Source organism: Tigriopus californicus, chromosome 12 (genome assembly GCF_007210705.1).
Source record: "Tigriopus californicus strain San Diego chromosome 12, Tcal_SD_v2.1, whole genome shotgun sequence".
Lineage (NCBI taxonomy): Eukaryota > Metazoa > Arthropoda > Copepoda > Harpacticoida > Harpacticidae > Tigriopus > Tigriopus californicus.
Genome location: NC_081451.1, coordinates 8,767,740 through 8,786,071, shown reverse-complemented (window position 1 = coordinate 8,786,071; position 18,332 = coordinate 8,767,740). Strand labels below are relative to the sequence as shown.

The window sequence follows — 18,332 nt, the reverse complement described above, 5'->3', positions numbered from 1 at the left end:
GAGAGCAAGTCCACCCAAGATGCAGTGCATGGTTAAAATTCACGAAAAAGTGTTTTTGCTCCAAATTGTTCAAATAGTTCTAAATTTGATTTGACCTAAACAAACTATCTTTTCGACCCCTATTAATAACATACTTGTAGTCTTTTAGTGTAAATTCATCAATAACCATGGAACAGTTCTTCACCAGCCCTTTGAAGGCAGCGCTCGTACAATCAGAAACCACGCTCTCTGTCACCCATAAAACTGGACTGTGTGGCGTACTTGCAATGCATAATCTTGGCAATGCTTTGCCATCAACACGTGATCTTGATCTATTTACGAGAATACTATAAAACAATCTTGCATTACAGGTCTTAGCGTGACTAATAGGTTTGAACTTTCTGTTGCAGGAATTTGACCAGAACGTGTGAAAAGGTCAGATCTCATTGCCAGAATAATTAATTTCTACTCATTTTGAGCAATATTTGACAATTTGTAAAACATCAACACCGCCACATTTGGGTGAAAAAGAGCTTGGATTTCGCAAGTAAATGGCACCTAAAATTGTTTTTGTTGAATTGAAAGTTGAGAGTGGACGAAACTTTTTTCTGTTTCAGATCAGAGGAACTGAGTCATTCTTGATTAAGCCGCGAGTCCGATTCAAGTTTATTTCTAATGGTATAAAAGACTTTAAAATCGCATATTATTCATGTTTTAAAAGAAATGGAAATGACATCACCAGCTGTAATCAAATCACAAGTCAAAACACGGTCGAACTAAACGGGTAAACATGTTCTACCCGGTTCTATATTGGGAGATCCCTAAAACCAATTTGTGGTACGCAATTTAAGTAAAGGAAACAGGTAGAGGAAGAGGAACAAGATAATGAATTGCTGAAAACTTTGACACACATCGGGTGTTTTCAGGACATGTCTACTAACATGAGACTAGCATACATGGTCATGACCATTTTGTGCTTGACCTCAGTCAAATCCTCTGGTAGAGCATAAATGGGAGCCCCGATCTTGCGACCCATGGTGATGGCATATTTGGCATTACTCATACATTCCTATAAAATTGATAATGGATTAGATGGCATGATGGTTAAAAAATGGTACGGCGGATTTATACCTCTAACGTCAACTTGTCACCAGATTTGACCAGGGAGTAATCAATGACGCCTTCCCTCATGGCATCAATCAGGTGAATCACAGGCAACGCGGTCTTGTTGGCGGGGTCCTGCAAGGTCCAATATTGGTTGCATGTCTTTTATATAATTGTTTTCAAGAGGCTAATTATTGCGTTTACGAACCTGGAAGTGCTTAACAACGACACCCTTCTCTTGAAGTCTTTGGTTGGCCCACGCAAGGATTTCGGTTTCAACAATGGGTGTTCCATCAGGGCTCAATTTGGCCAAAAGGGACAACGTGTACTTTCTCATCAATTGCCACACTATAAAGATTGCATAAAAATTTGTAACTTCGCTTGCTAAAGTTGATTAGGGTTGCGAGATTTTCCTGCTCAGTGCTTTATAAAATACACCCTCAACTCAATCAAAACCAATATCATATTCATACCTAATCCCAAAGTGAGGGTCTTATTCCCGGTCATGATGTCGTTACCCTCTATGCCAACCAAAATAAAGCTCAGTTTCTTGCCCAATTCAACGGCATAATTGCAATTCTGTAGAACCTCGATGGACCGTTTCGCGTTGATTTTGCTGAATTTCCTGAAATTCGAATCCACATTTTAGCAACAGCTGGTCAGTTCATACATATGGAAAGTATTCTCGCTTTACCTTGTCACTCGTTTCCAGTCCACAATGCCAGGTTGGATGATCTCATAGATTTGAAACATGATCAAACCATCGTACAAGTCACCATAAAGATAATTCACATAGGGATTGACACCCAGAGAGTTCATCCAATTCCTGTACACTGAAATCAAGAGCCAACAATAATGCACCTTTCGGATGATCAAATAGGCAAAGGATTAACCTTGGTCACAGTCATAGACTGGCTCAAATACAATTAACACACATGGCTGAAAAATCTGCTTTTGGCCATAGCATCTCATGGAGAACACGTACGAGTACAAGGAAAAGGTTTGAAGTACGCGTTATTGTTCAGAAATTTTGCAATGAATTACCCTTAAAAACACTAGTACATAACTGAGCCCAGTCTTTTTAAAGCGCAGGAGTGAGTCTTAGATCGAGAAAAGGTCTTAGTACACTGCATAAGTTGGATCTTTTCTCGATTTAAGATTCACTCCTTGCCTTTAAACACCTGGGCTCTGATGGGTTCTGCACCCAATTATGAAGACAATATTGTTGACGCCTTACTTATTTCAGATATATGTTGTGTTTCTTGTAGTAACGAGAAGTAAAATATAAATTCATAGGTCAGCATAAAGAACAAAAAAGAAGAAGAAAATCCATAGCCAAGTGGAAGGAAAAATATGACAAATTCAGCCTTGAGTTCTTCAACAGGGATCCGACCGGATCTAGGGCTGGCATCTCGTCATAGCTGTCTTTACTTGCATATACCACAGACCTCAAGGCTCTCAATTTGGTTTGAACAATCAATGTCTTCACTAGGGCTCTCTAGCAGAAGAGCAGGAGCGTGAAAAAGCTACCCATGAAGGGCGCAACCTCCAAGATCCAAGCAGTCAAATTTTATAACAATGGAAAATAATCGGAACAAGTTTTAGGTGACAATGTGTGCTCTAATCCTGCCAACGACTCTTTTCAAAAGGAGAAGCAATTTCATGTAGTTTTGCTCCGATGATTTTTTCTTGCTTTTTCGTTCGAATTTGGAGCAATTCAAAAAAAAATTCAGATATTGACGAAAAGCCCAAGTAAATCACCCAACTTCAACCGGCGTTGTCGACAAAAGGATGTCAGGGTTCATTGTCAGACGAAAAGGGTTGCCAGAGAATACTACTTTGATATAATATAAAAGTAACAAGCACATTAGATAACATCAAATACACGTGAACCATGATTTGGGCAATTTCTCAAAAACTCATTGCTTTGTAGCCACATTTACATGACCAATCGGGTCATTTTTTAAGGCTTGCTGGGGTACCGTATTGGTAGAGCATCCGCTTTTCAACTAGCGAATCCTGGTTCGATCCCAGGGAAAAATAATGTTGGCTGTAATGACAAAGCGGGAATATCCCTCCATTGGGACACCCATCATCAGTTGGCAGCCCGAGCAAGAGAGCTGCTATCTGACTTCGTAACAAACAAACAACCAGGTCAATTTTGACCAATCCAAAACGGCTTCACTTGAAATTCATTTTTGAAGTTGGGTGATTTACTCGGACTTTCCGTCATTCTCTGAAAAACATGGGATCTAGCAATTTGTGATTCCAGTGATTGTTAGACAGTTTATTTGTTATCTTTCCCAAGTTCCTCACTCTTGTGCGTCTTGTGTCTAGCTATGGAGTCCGCCAGGACTGGAGAGAAAAGGTTTTTGGAATATCTACAAAACCTCGCTGGATGATGACTAGAGATCGGATTTGAAAGTGATTTGCACGTTGAGCAGATATCAAAGAGGGTAACATATGAGTAATTGGCTTTCCACAATATGGATGGTCTGAACTATTAGAAGAAGAAAACCAGTTACAAAAACCCTCTTGAATTGCTGCTCTATGTGCGCAGATCAATTTCAAGTCCACCCTCTAATGATGACGTTTCATCATTGCGTTATCTCTTAACTGGACTTAACTGGTTTTGCAGATTTACAAAAAGCCTTCCTCTCCAAGCCTGATGACCTCCACTAGTGCTTAATTGACCAAGTTCTGACCCCAAGAGTCATGGGTACACAAGATTGGGACAAAACGCCCATGAGCATGCAAATAACTTGGCTACATGTGGGCTTCCGAAAGGTGCTCCTTCACTGCTATTGTCATTGGTCACCCCTTGCAAATTTTGGCGAATCTTAAAATAGAATATTTGAAACAAAAACGAGAAAATTCAACCCTCCCCCTGTTTTTGGAGTCTGCAGCGAGATGCTGATTAGAGCTTGTTTTGTGCTACGTTAGTTCGAATCCGTTAAAACATTAATTATTATTATTATTAATTATTATTATTATTATTAATAATTATTATTATTATTATTATTTATTATTATTATTATTATATTATTATTAATATTATTATTAATTAATTTTTAATTTTTAATTATTATTATTATTTTATTATTATTATTATTAATATTATTATTATTATTATTATTATTATTATTATTATTATTATTATTATTATTATTATTATTATTATATTATTATTATATTATTATTATTATTATTTATTTATTATATTATTATTATTATTATTATTATTATATTATATTATTATTATTATTATTATTATTATTATTATTATTAATTATTATTAATTATTATTATTATTATTAATTATTATTATTATTATTATTATTATTATTATTATTATATTATTATTATTATTATTATTATTATTAATTATTATTATTATATTATTATTATTATTATTATTATTATTATTAATTATTATTATTATTATATTATATTATTATATTAATATTATTATTATTAAATATTATTATTATTATTTATTATTATTTATTATTTATTATTATTATTATTATTATTATATTATTATATTTTATATATTATTATTATTATTATTATTATTATTTTTCTTTCTTTCTGTATTTGGGGTGCTAGGGTCAGAGGGGTAACCTCGCCCGGCCAGCGAAGCTAGCCATCACATCATCCGTATAAAGTTCCGATAGGCAGAGTCGTAGTCCGTATCAGATTGGTTCTCCGTCTGTGGGCGTGGTTAGCGTCTAAAAGTTTCCATGACAAAGGAGGAGAATCGAACCGGGGACCTCTCTCATGTTAGGAAACTGCGCTAACCACTACGCCACGTCTCCTCCTTAAAAGAATTTTAAAAGTGTTTGTGTTTGTTTGTTTTGTTTGTTACGAAGTCAGATGGCAGCTCTCTCGCTCGGCCTGCCAACTGATGATGGGTGTCCAAATGGAGGGATATTCCCGCTTCGTCGTCACAGCCAACATTAATATTATTACCTCACCCTCGGGAATGACCACAGGTTCGCCCATTTAGGCTGTTAAAAGCAGCAACTCATGCTGTAATTTAAATACCGCAAAGAAGCTTAGACTTGGCAAGCCTGGGATCGAACCAGAATTCGCAAATTCGCAAATTGGTAAGCGGATGCTTTACCAATACGTTGCCCCAGCAAAACGTATAATGTTTATTATACAATGGTTATTATATATCATAATATATTATAAATTCTAATGGTTAATATGTATAATACAAAGCCATTATGATGTTATCCACTCTACTCAATAAACCTTGAGTGGCCTTGCAACCCTAATTGCGTTATAGGTTTTCATTTCAAGCAGAGTTCCAAAATATCATTTACCTGACGTTTTTTCAAGGTAAACGTCAACTTTCTTGACACCCGGTAGTCAAATATTATCAAGACCTCTCATATGCTTATTGTTCTTACTCTTTTCCTCCCGAGTCTCTTGGATTTCGACAATCTCAGTTGCCTCCACGTCATCCAAAGCCGGATAGTTGTTGAACAAATTGGCCACGAAGGCCAAATTCAGCTTCTCGACCCCATTCACCACATCCGAGGCCGTGACAAAGGCTCGACAGTCGATCTTTTCTGCCTGATCCAAGGTACCCTCGGCCCTTTTCGTGAGGTCTTTTCTCTCTAGAGCGGCAATGTTGACACCCGCATCTTTGGGAGCAATCTGATGGATCAGGTGGGCATAGGCCTCCGAATCTCGAATGTCGTCCTTGAAGTTAACCACCCGCTTATCCGTTCCAGCCTGCATGGAACACACAAAAAACAATATTATGGATTAATCATTTCCACAAAGCTTTTCTGACGTCAAAGGAAATGAGTTTAGATAGAATGTTATGTCAAGAAATTTAGACAGCAAATGTTTTATCATCGTCTGCAATATAGGTAGTGTTGAGTCATTGATGCAAGTATTACCAGGAATTGAATTTTTGCACAAGCTAGAAATGGATGGGTAATTACATTAATGTTACAAAGTCACAGATAAAGGGAACAAGTCACTCTTTATCTTGGCCAAGAGTTGAAATTATTGACTGATGCATCACGTTTCGTCTGAACCTCATCATTGCACCGCAAAGTATGCTACTCAAATAAACTAAGAAGAGTACTTATGCAAAAAACAACGTCAACAGCTGGCTTATTGATTATTTTACTTTTCATCCTTGTTTGATACTCGTACTCGTAAAATGGCCCATAATGAATTGTCCTTAACTTTGTGTCATCATATTTCCACGCAAAACTTGGCACTGATTTCGATTATTTCCGTGGCTGATCTGTTGCCATTGAAGTGATGAATTGCTTTGCTTAATAATAAGTGTCTATTAAAGTAGTGGCATGAATTATTTAGTGTTATCCCCTTTTCATCCAATTTGGCCATCAACTGCATCATCATACTGCACTTTTCAAAAAGATATGGTGAAGCATGCGTTCAATACAAGTGAGTTAAATGTGCAGTTTGAATAAAATCGAGTTTCAAAATCGATCTTATTGATTAGGTTTTTTTGACTGCTTATCTTGAAGCTTATTTTAAGTGAATTCGATGGCTTTTGATGACTTTTTGACAAACTGAGAAATATTGCTTGAGCGTTTCTGACATTATAAGGGATCATCAAAAGTCTTGAGAGCATAACTGAAACATACTAAATAGCAATAAAAGTGCAAGGTATATTACAAAATTGGGGTAACTACTTCGGCAATTGTCTTATTTATTGCAATTTTATTTTTTATATTATCAAAAAAAAAATCATATGGTATCATCGCAAAAAAAACATGCCCAGTCTTACCCTTTCCAGTTGAAAATTAACCCATCGCAACAGAATTTGTTCTGGTGAGAGCTTCATCAAGTCCTCATGGCTTTCTCCATCACGAAGAAGACACAACAAACTGGGCACATTTTGCAAAGTAATTCCATCGAACAAGAACCGCTATAAGGGAGAATATCATTTGCATTTACTCAGAAAATGATTAAAAAAGTCCTGGCAACCTACGGCGATGATTTGCCATAAAAGTCCAAGGACAATGTGCTGGCGGCCTTCAGAGAGGACATGCGAATCCATGTTGACCACATGGCATCCGATGGCCTTGGCAGACGTAATGGCCAAGGTCAGATTCTCGTGGGCCTTGAACACGGACAGTTTGGGCCCTTTGTTGATCACACGAGGATCAATTGTATCGGGAACCGCAAAATTGATGAGGGTGCTAAAAGAGGTTGGTAATCAGGTAAGTAGGTCAACTCCGAAGGGAAGTTCCGAAACTCACCAGAGGATGATTCCGTCGGCAACTTTGTCGTACAAATCTGCACCATCATTCTTCAGGGGAACAAGGTGTGCCAATTCAGGCATGCGACCCAAGTTCTCGTTGATCCAATTCGAGAAAGAGCGCTGCTCCTCTTTGAAAATCATATGGTAACTGTAACCATGTTCGCCTGGAAAGTTAGAATGGGCTCTACTTTACTGCACTAGAAATGTCATATTTCAGTAGCAGTTGTACAGACGTTACTTTAGATGAATGAAATTATGAGCGATTAAATACTTTTTTTACACTCATGTGCCCTTGATTTTATTTAGTGCAGAATGTTGATCCATCAAAAATAAACAACTTATCTGCGTGTTTGCACACACCATTAAAGATCAAAGGTCAATGTTGGTTGTGGTTTCATGACAGACATAACATGATTGCCTTTGATTAAAACGAAATCCAAATGCTACTTCTCAATCTTCAACAAACGTACAATTTTGGAAGGAATATCGAATTTCATTATGGTCATAAATACAAAAGCTTTCAATTCATTAGAGACTCTACAAACAATGCTGAAGTCAACCAGTTGACAATCAAAAACGGAGAGGTTCCGAGAGCCAAGTCTTGATTAGGATTTGGCACCATCGCAACCTATGAAACTAGCCTTACGGAAACCTAGTCCGATTTTCGATTTATGTTTGTACTACATGCTAAACCATTTTAAACAAGTTCAAGAAAATACATGGAACTTACTTTTGTGGGTGATGGCTTCGTCATCTTCGGTGATGATCTTGGTGGTCTTCCAATCTTGCGTTTGGTCTTGCATTTTTTGGGCCCGGCAAATCTAGAGGAACAAACACAGGTTCAGGATCTTGTGAGCAATTCAGCACTTCAATCAGGTCTTCCTGGAGTTGGATGACCGAGTAAGTGCGCCAAATGATCGGGCAAGAACTACTGTCATGTCTGATCTATTACTCCATCCCAGATGCGTGTGTACGGACCCTTCATGTGTTCTACTACAATGCACATACGCGTGTAAAACTGAGGTGATCAAGTAATTCACTCATTGTTCGCCACAAAAGGTTTGATTAAATGACTTGAGAAATCTCGGAGGTCCTTCCACACAACCATGAGAGGTGCTGGTTGCTATTGTTTGAGTTGAAGTGAACTCATATGGCAACCCTGATGTGAACGTGAGGCTCTTAAAATCTGCATTAGAGGATCGTGCAACAAGTTGTCAGCTACCGATGTCAAGATTTTCTCACAGAGCGTGGAGTAAACCGAATTCTTTAACAGTAGTGGGAACATTTTGACGATTGGTGGGAAAGTAAAAACACAAACCTTGAAATGGTGTCTAAAGGCCTCTCGATTCAAGGCCGGATTACCGATCGAGTTTTATCACAGTATCAGCTTGACGTTGAACAAGTGTTTCCTCCCCAACATTTCTCCGATTCTCATTGCTAGACAAGTGGCATATTCAATTGCAGAGTAGGAAAAAAGATACCTCCTGATGGGAAATTGAGAAACTATCTTTGAGCAAAAGGCACTCGATATTGCGATGATTGGAAGTAAAATGAACTAGATCAAAATGGTGATTCTTGACTTGAGCAAAAAAGACGGAGAAGGATTAACTTTCGTTACTGAACACTCCTGTTCAAACAAACTTGTAAAGTACAATAGTCTTATACTGGGTTGGTAAAAGTATTCAAAAGAAGTCCGAAAACTTGTACAGACTTCCAATATAGTTGTAATGTTTTTTCGAAGTAATTGTAATTTTCTACTTTTGAAATCAAAAGGATTGTCATGAAACACTTTTTCAACCAAAATTACGATTATAGTTTGATATTTTACTCAAAGCTGTTTTTGACGTGTTTATTTCTTTCTTCATTATTGTCTAAGATTTAATGTATCAAGAAATCTTTATTGGCCGATATAGCCTCAAAATTCAAATTTAAATTGTTTGCACGAACTCTTTTGGTCAAGAAACCTTTCATTTGTACTTCTGTGTCCAGTAAAAAGACACTCTTGCTCCAATTACCATGGAACAAGACGAGTTTGATTTCTTATCTTTCTCCAAATCAATCATCTTTTATCTTACCATAGATGAGAATGTGCACGACTTTTATTGCAACATTATTGGAAATGTACACGTCATTTCCAATACCTAAGGACAATAACTGCGATGTGGTCATTTTAATTCCTTTGGCTAAAACTGCAATAAATTTCTTCCTCAGAATGGAAAATTTCAAAATTCCTTGATATAAATCATAGTCCCAGTTTTGTTGGGCCACTCTGTAGAAATCACTCGTCAACTGTGTAATATGAAATAAAAGCAATGTCTACCTCTTTAAAAATATCTTTGGAAAGTTTCTGATCGTTTCCGATGCGTCCCTGTTTCTTCATCTCGGCTATGAGATCCCGGACTTTGTGGTTGGGCAACTTATAGCCCGCCAAGTCAAGAGCATTCTTGAGGTCGTTGTCGTTGATTGAGTTCTCGCCATTGGGATCGATCTACGGAAGGAGGAAGAGTGCAAATTACTGGAGGTCTAATTGGAATATTCGAGGAAGGAATGTGAAGAAAGGGCATTCATGCGACACAATCGGGTTGTGAAATCTCTGAGACGGATCGATTAGCAATATCTATTGTCCTTTGCCAAAAAGTGATGGCTGTCTTTTTTTATCTCGGTTAGACCCTTGTTGCAATTGTCTTTCAATGAAAATGACAACGACGTATCCTTAGAGCATGGAGCTGCTACAATTCTAAAGAACTGAACTTGACAGTAAAATGCATTGCTTTGCTTGGCTAGTTCTTCTCATCATGTGACAATGATTGCTAGTGATCTGGACAGGAATGTGTTCATATCAGAAGAAAATTTGATTTATTGGCATTTAGCGCAAATCCTTTGTTTATCCAAAGATATGAATGCCCGACTCTCGACACATTGGAAAGTTTCTCGACTCTTAATCAAGGGATGTGTGCTTCAAATGCATTATATTTCTACAAGCCTATCCTAAACCTATTCATAATAGTCACAAATGCTCAAAAAAGTGGCCAAAAATGTCTTGAACACGCATGCATCCCGAAAATAAGAAAATTGCAAGTCCGAAAATGTTGCGGGAAGAAGCAACCTTTCATTTTTTGAGTCATTCCTTTCAGAAAATAGATTTTATGTACTCTATTAATTGTCCTTTCAAGTAGTAATGAACTGAAAGAAGGCAGCAAAAAGTTGAAAACACTTTTTGTCTCAACACATATTTTGTCACATATTTATGGATCACAAGAAACTTAGTAGTTAAGCCTTCGTTGTCAGTGTCTTAAAATTTCTGGCTCTTTCAGTTAAGATTTTTACATACCTAATACTACATTTGATATCAAGCAATAGAATACCAAGAGGCACTTCATCATTTTTAAATTGAGCTTCAAAGGGGTCCTTGAATCAATCTCCTGTTCTTCTATCAGATAAAACAAAATGATTTTATTTGCTTTGTCCAATCACTATCAGTTGAAAAATTAGACGTGAGTTTGCATAAAACTTTAGTAATTTCAGATGTTAATGTTTTGACAAAAGTGTGCCCAGAGATAGATTGACTGATGGACATTTAGTATTCTCAAAGGAACGTGGCTCTTTAAGGTCCCTTCTAAAATAAGAGTTAGGAAGAAGCAAAGCATGATGGATCATAATTCTGATTAACCGTCTTGTCTTGAGTTGTCACGGCTTGTGACCACTGAAGCAAATGAGAGAAAATGAATAACATTCATTCAATTTGTGCTGATATCAGCAGAGTCCACAGGCTGTTTTTTATACTAAAGTTCACCTCAACGAAATTATATTCATACATGGGGGTACTCTCTGAAATTAGGCCAATAATGGGGAACAAGTTAGCTGTATCTGAAATATTCTTGTGTTGTCCATGAATTTGCATAACATACATTGGAACACACTCTGGAGTATTTCTTGCTATATTTTCTCTCTCTTACTTTTGCTCTGGGTCTTGTTAGTGACAAAAAAAAATAAACATTAATATTTTTTTTTAAATGTTAGGTTACGATGAAATTAAGATGCTTCAAAATACACTATGTAGGATCTTTAGTTACACTTTTAGTATCGGTTTTGGTCGCCTCCTTTGATTGTGAATTTTAATCAAGGAAATATCTTTAAAATTTTATTTTCCTTTGTTACAATCAGAGGGGTACTTGGCTTTTCATGGCTGCTACTTCTTTGAAGTCATATTATTACTGTAATAACGATGAGATCAAAAATACAAAAGAATGAAGGGACGAATAGAAAAGTAGGCTTTGCCGTAAAACTTGAATATGACTTATAATCGAGCGAGCAGAACACTAGCAAATAAGATTTTAGGCCCTAAACGGGTATATTGGTTAATTGCCACTCTTTACTGCATTGGACACAATTGTGTAAGTTGTGAAGTCTCATCAATTATGTGCCGCTAAAAGGGTTTTTTCAACCTTCACGTCCGATTTTGCTTGAAGGCAAGAAAAAAATGAGAAGAAATGGTAAGTGATGCACAAATACGTCATTTCATAAAGATTTTTATGCATTTTATGCTAGTATAGGTTTGATTTGGCAAAATATTTGCGCCCTTTCCCCCTATAGAAATAAATATCCTTAGTAGATATCTTGCATTAAAGCTACGTGCAATTGTCCATGCTCTAAGCTGGATGTCGTATCAGTCAGTTGCTAATGAATAACATGATAAAAAAGTTTTTCTATAGAATGAGTTTCTTATTCAATGAATAAAACCCGCCCACCCAGTACTACAATTTTCAAATTTAATGCCGCTTTAGGATGAGACTACTTAGAGACTGGCAAGTCTTATAGGCTATATCTGTAACAAATTTAAAGTCTATCTTTATATCCACAAAGATCATATAACAGACTCGAATTTCAGATGATAAAACCGCTGCAATCGTGAAAATGACTTGTGAGGAGGGAAACAATGTATAATGTCCTTACCTCTTCCCAGCTTTGTTCAAAACACTCTTCAAACTCCAGGATTGACATGTTTGCTTCTCTTTTGTTGGCCGATGACACACTTCTGATTTAACGCACAATCATTCACCGAATGTGGTTGTGGATGAGCCAAGGATCGTTGTCCTTAAAAAACAGTTCTTTGAGTTTTAGAAAAACTAGATATAACACATCCGCGTTATTATCGCTCTTCTTTCGTTCGTATTCGGCAGGTGAGAGCTGAGTTGGGGTCTCTTTGGTGTTCGTTGGTGAGAGGGCGCAGACTTTACTAATAAGGTCTATCTATCCGTGTAGTAGAATTAGTAGTGTTGCTGCGGAGCAAAGAGAGAGGCATATTTACGCTTAGAGCCCGAAATTTGGAGGTAGAAGGCGAACGGATACAGGGGTAAGGGTTGATATGAGTGTGGGAAATACAAGTAGTGATGCTGGGGCGAGTCCGGACTCGAGTTTTTTACACGATTTTGGAGAACTTGGCCGGATTCGAGTCTGGACGGGTCGAAAAATCTTCTATTTCTTCTGTTTGTCATGAATTGACCATGTAAGATAAAAAAGCACCCCTTGAATTATGATTTCATTAGCCTTGTTTAGCTTAGTAAAAATAAGATAAGTCTTTACATTTGACTTGATTCCAATCAGAAAACCAAAGGGCTTGCACGAGTCCGACTTTTGTTGGACTCGACCCACCACTAAAAAGATTTGCTATATATGATTATATCGTAAGGATCCCCCAATCACTTGGGATCTCAATAATGCAGATGGGTCTTGTTAGAAACTTCGGTTTTGTTTTTGCCAAAAAAACATATGAAGCCGATTTGTGATACTGTCCTTAGGAGTTTCAAACGTTGAAAAGATTCCATTCATTACCAAACATCTCGTTTTTTGATATTATGATATGATACATAAGCAAAATATTCGTATGGTCTTCAGTTGCCCAATTTGTGATTGAAATCATGCCTTACCCTTGTGTACAATCTGAATAGGTTTCGTGAGATTTTGAGATTTCCTTGCTAGTTTCTTCCTAACGGCTTTAATGCAAAATACTAAGACAATAAGATAAAAAAACGAAGTAAAAATGCTCTCGGCCATTTGGTGATGGGTGTGCTAATGTAGGGATAGGAATAGCTCCGTCATCACAACCAACATATACTTTTACCTCACCCTTGGAAATGACCGCTTTGGTTTGAATATTTAGGTTGTTAAAGTAACGACTAATGTTGTAATTTGAATGACACACCGAAACTTCCAGTTGCCTAACTCAGTATCGAAAAGGGAGTCAAATGGGGAAACAAACGCTCTACCAATTACATAAATATATATGCATAAGTCGAGAAATGCCGCTTATTTGATCAGAACAACCCAAAATGAACAAATCCGTTCCAAATAATCAAACTTTTCCCACAATTTCCGAAGAGTTTGGATTGCAAGTCGTCACTTTCTACACATTTGAGCTTTTTTCAGGCTATTTTCCTTAAAAGCAGTGGATAAAGCTCCTTCTTTTGTGCGTACCTGAACCCATCACTGGTTGAGCTCTTTAAATAAATTGGCCATAACTTGTTCTTCTGAGCTCTACTTATCTGTGGTAAGCTTTAAGGACACTAGAGAGGGGGAGGGGGAGGCTCGTGGAAGATTACTCAAATGAATTGCTTCAGACACTTCGATCGACCCTTATTTGTTGATAAGAGGTTCCTTTCTCGTCTCTGCTGCAGGATCAATGTGACCGAAATTTGAACCTAAAACGAATGGAACTCGATCGCAGTGATTCTCTCGTTGTTTCTTTTTTTCTGATTTGGCATTGAGCAACATGTTTGGACAAGTTATGAAATGGTTCCCGATGAATTGATGAATGCGGACGTGCTTGTGCAAAGCTTGCATCAATTTTTTACACATTTAATCAATCCGTTTCCTGGACAAGAGCCGAAAATAACGCCCCATTGAAACACACACTCACATCCACTAAAAGCAAATCTCCGAAAGTAACGCTCCTCTGGATTCCCATAGGACAATCCAAATTGTTCTTGATCTCAGCAATTTTGAGCCATTTATTCGGAGACAATGGCTTTGCTTCTTCGGCAGAGAAGAAAAATGTAATTTGATACGCAACATGAGCCATCATGTTCAGAGATTTGTTGGAGTTCTTGAGAAATTTGAACACAGCGCTCCAAGCGGTAGCAATCGGTACTATAATCGACCCAATCGGGCCTTTGGAGTGCACGAAACATAAGTAATGTTATGCCCGTCAGAGTTCACTTTTGTCTGTTGTGCTAGATTTTTGCTAGAGATGATTTGATTTTGATTTACAATCCAATTTAATTGTCAAAAGTAAACTGTTTCAAAGCTCATGTATTATTAGGGTAAAATACTTTATCTTACAACTGACATGGGTCTTCCTCAAACAGTTCAGACATAACTGAAGAAAAATAACTTTCTTTTCAACCCTCACTAACCATTGGCAATAAATTAAAGGAATAATGCTCATATTGCCAGTCAGATGCTTATCCATCTAATAAGTGACATTTTTTATTTTCCCCGTAAGAAAAAAAAAACCCTTTTGGTAAGGTAAGGTCACTTGATATTTTTCTTGGTCCCAGTAATCTGGTACTCTGCATGTGTTAGGGATTAACTTTGAACATATTGAGATTTTTGATACAAAGAGTGAAGTTCCAAATAACGAGCTATTAGGTTGTTGGCTTGTTTGAGTGATTTGGTGTTAATCAAGCAACCCAAGATCAGTGGATTGTTCCGACAACCTATTGTCTAACCACCAAATAAGTTCAAAGCAAAGTCTCAACTGGCTTTGGGGGAGTGCACTTCTCTCCCCAGAGTTTTTGTCAAAACAGAAGCCAAAAAACGCTTGAAGAAACAGGGGAGAACCGTCGCAGCATTGTGCCTCCAGAGGCGCTACTTGTCACAAGCTATTTTACCGTCTCTGTAATCAGCATGCTCTGAATTGTGGAAATTCGGGCAGTCAAAGCAAAGCCTCAACTTCAAAAGACCTCTTAGCATTATGGATTTAGTCATGCTTGACCTGAACCACCTCATTTTCCTCAAATTATGGTGCTCTACGTGCCAGTCTGGAGCGTCTCATAATGTTCATAATGCTCATCATTTCACAATCGTGACGAGGTGTATCTTTTTCTTGGCTCATGTCAAAATCGTCCTCTAAGTCCTCCAATCCCACACATCACATTTGATGCAGCCCACTAAGGCGTGCAATGGGCAATATCTCAAGAGTTGACAAATATTTGAATGGCCTTTCAACATAATCATGGCAAGATTTATTTCCGTCTCAAAGCTCGAGGCCCGACAACAATATCGCTCCAGGAATAACGAGGCATTTCAGATTTCAAAAGGGAGCAGCACCCTCTACGTACATAATAGCCTAGCAAGCTCGATCCTACCGAATAAGTCCAGTGCGTGACATATGCCATCATACTACCTTTTTATCAAAGATGGGCAAATGACCTTAAAGGCTTTAACCCTTTCTGGACATACCTGCAATTTTGTGATCAAATCAAAAACAGAATCCGTCTGGTAATCATGTATTACATTGTTGTTTAGGCAAAATGTTACTCATTATGAATAGTCTCATTGTGGGACTTCCTCATAACACCAATTTCTTTTGCCAATTCGCATTCTTGATCAGACAGAGCATAGTAATTGTAGCAATTACTTTCAAATTAGAACATATTTGGCATCAACACGCTCTTTAAAAGTGCCGTTGTTAGCAATTAAGCATGAAATTTCCAGCCATTGTAAGCGATCACATGATTATTGGGTGATGCCCTTCCCTCCTTTCAGTGGACGTTGCAAAATCCCATAAATAGGGCCAAATAACAATGTCCAACAACACAGACAAAGACTGATTGGCAAATAGATAATTATTGAGCAAATTCCAATGACTCCCTTTTTTGAACAGGAATATCAAACTCGGTTGAAACCGGCTTCATAATCTGCCTCAAATCCATGGCGAAAATGGTGCGCTAAAACCTTTTCAAATCTTTTCAAATTTGCACGAAAAGACATAAATAGCTGACTAGGAGTCTGTGGGCGATATTATTACCCGGTTGGTTTTTTTTTCCTTCATGTTGTCTGGTTTCGCAAGTCGGATAATTTTGTCAAGCATTGTGAAGCATTGGAACGAAATGAGTAGGAAGGTCATTACTTGGCCACTTTCAGCGTTTTATGTCCGATATATTCATGCTGAAAGACATTGCTGCCATGCGAACACATGGCATCTTGAGAACTCACATTGATTTCCTATTTCCTGTGGTCTACATCCAAGTCCAATTCTCCCGGGCTAACGACACATTTCCGCTTAAAAGAACCACTGAACGAGTCTCATTTTCATTCGTCAATAACATCAACATAGCCAGAAGATCTGCTGAGGCGCAAAACACATCTGTTCCCTAATGAAATCCTATGTTTCATGTGTCAAGGACGGATTCATTAATAAGGGCGAGAATAATCTATGATGATTCACTTGGATGCTTTGAACCACCTCGAAAAACATGAATGGTATTCTTGACCCAAGCGGATCTTAAAATACATCTTGTAGGCACGCACTCGCTCAAAGGAGCCATCAAACGCCCTCTCAAATGCATAGTCGGTATATTTTTGTTTCTCTCCAAAATCCACTTAAGCAGATGCGCGCTCATTTCGATCCTGCTCAAGTGTTGTTTCTAAAACGAGGGAATAGTGATCGGCGAAACGCCCATAATTGAGGAGTTGTGACTCTTTTCCAAATATTCGATCCTCATCTCAGTTATGAGGTATAGGGTAAATTGCGAATAAAGACAAAGATGTGAGATGAATGTTTCAGTGTTTTGGCGTTTTGGCGTTTTATGTTTTTATGGCGGATGCTAGTAATTATATCGATGATTTGACAACAAATGCATTTTCATTGGCGAAAAAGAAGATTTGAGCGAGATAGAAGTTGAATCGGAGAGTGCCAGGTTTGCCTTGAATGTTTCATTAAAAAGGGGGAAAACTTCAAGGGTTGGATGAAGTTGATCTTTGTGATTGAATAAAGAGCTATTTTGCTGGGCACGAAACTGAAAAAAAACAACCTGTTCTTTTGTCTAATGGTGATAATAGCTTATGAACAATTATATTTTAACCCTAAAACGTGAAAGGTACTAATTTCAATCATATTGAAGGTGCGACTAACAATAACTTTAATCTTGTCAAGAAATTGCGGATCCATAAATCAAGCATGTCAACTTTATCAGATTAAAAACCTGAGCGAACATCTCGTTCGTAGTGCATTTCAATCTGGTACCTGCACTATAAAGCCGTTTTTTTCTTCCAAAGAACTCAGATTTACTTATTGAGTCACTCAGTCACTCATTATCATATCCTGCTTTGAGGATTATGTAACGACAAAACTTGAACATGGAGAGAAGATTCAGTTTACCTTGTCACGTCTCAGGACAAAAATCAACTCAAAAACACCCACTCTTTAATGCTTGCGATATAAATTCAACTAATGCTATGTCAATCCGCTTCTTGAAGTGTTATGTAAAGCTGATTAGTGAAGCAACATCATCTGGAATTTGGCTGATAAAAAAAATGAGGACATTCATGTATGTATTTCCTTGATAAGCTGACCAACAACAACAAAAAAAAACAGTTTAAGTTCGATAGCGGTGTTCGATCATTATCGCGTTTTGCTTCGAGATTGGATCCAATCAGCCCCGCCAAAAACAGCGGATTTTTAATAAACAAATATCAACGGAATATCCTCGTTAAAGGCAAATTTTACAGCCATTCAAAAAAAAACAGGGCGTGAGCCCCTTCCCATATTCCTTACCAGTTTTGGTATTGTCAATGATGGTATTTTCGATAACAAGAGAGACACAGGCGCTAATAAAACACAATTGCGAGAGGCTTGAGAAGAACTGTTTCGAGTTAAAATTTGAATTTCGTGCGTGCTTGCCACTGACGCAACAACACCGACGATGACTAATTCACAACGATCTACCAGAAAAATTTCCTCGCTGACTTTTTTAATCTTGGCTTTGGC

At 37.5% G+C, this 18,332-nt stretch overlaps 1 protein-coding gene across 4 annotated transcripts; it reads right to left on the bottom strand.

Moving 5' to 3' along the window:
- Positions 1 to 621: 621 nt before the first annotated feature.
- On the bottom strand, positions 622 to 18,290 carry LOC131891246 (plastin-2-like). 4 transcript variants are annotated; one of them, XM_059240774.1, is made up of 13 exons: positions 18,120 to 18,290; positions 12,296 to 12,621; positions 9,663 to 9,830; positions 8,073 to 8,163; positions 7,341 to 7,506; positions 7,070 to 7,280; positions 6,866 to 7,006; positions 5,502 to 5,829; positions 1,778 to 1,916; positions 1,557 to 1,708; positions 1,292 to 1,431; positions 1,111 to 1,218; positions 622 to 1,048 (listed from the first exon to the last, which is right to left on the bottom strand). In XM_059240774.1, the coding sequence occupies exons 2-13, from the start codon at positions 12,341 to 12,343 to the stop codon at positions 902 to 904; spliced, it is 1,839 nt and encodes a 612-aa protein (XP_059096757.1). In that variant the 5' UTR covers positions 12,344 to 12,621; positions 18,120 to 18,290; the 3' UTR covers positions 622 to 901. The 4 variants fall into 4 exon arrangements, with proteins under 4 accessions (XP_059096757.1, XP_059096758.1, XP_059096759.1 ...); XM_059240775.1 differs by having other exon boundaries at positions 12,296 to 12,436; XM_059240776.1 differs by lacking the exon at positions 18,120 to 18,290 and adding an exon at positions 17,724 to 17,842 and having other exon boundaries at positions 12,296 to 12,436.
- Between the last annotated feature and the right edge of the window lie 42 nt (positions 18,291 to 18,332).

Bases quoted from the DNA above. Each gene is read 5' to 3' on its own strand.
- LOC131891246 (XM_059240774.1), bottom strand. From the start codon at position 12,343: ATGTCAATCCTGGAGTTTGAAGAGTGTTTTGAACAAAGCTGGGAAGAG. The intron at 1,917-5,501 runs GTAAGAACAATA...TCTTGATTTCAG, and splicing joins AGAGACTCGGGAGGAAAAGA to TGTACAGGAATTGGATGAAC. The intron at 1,432-1,556 runs GTATGAATATGA...CAATCTTTATAG, and splicing joins GACCCTCACTTTGGGATTAG to TGTGGCAATTGATGAGAAAG.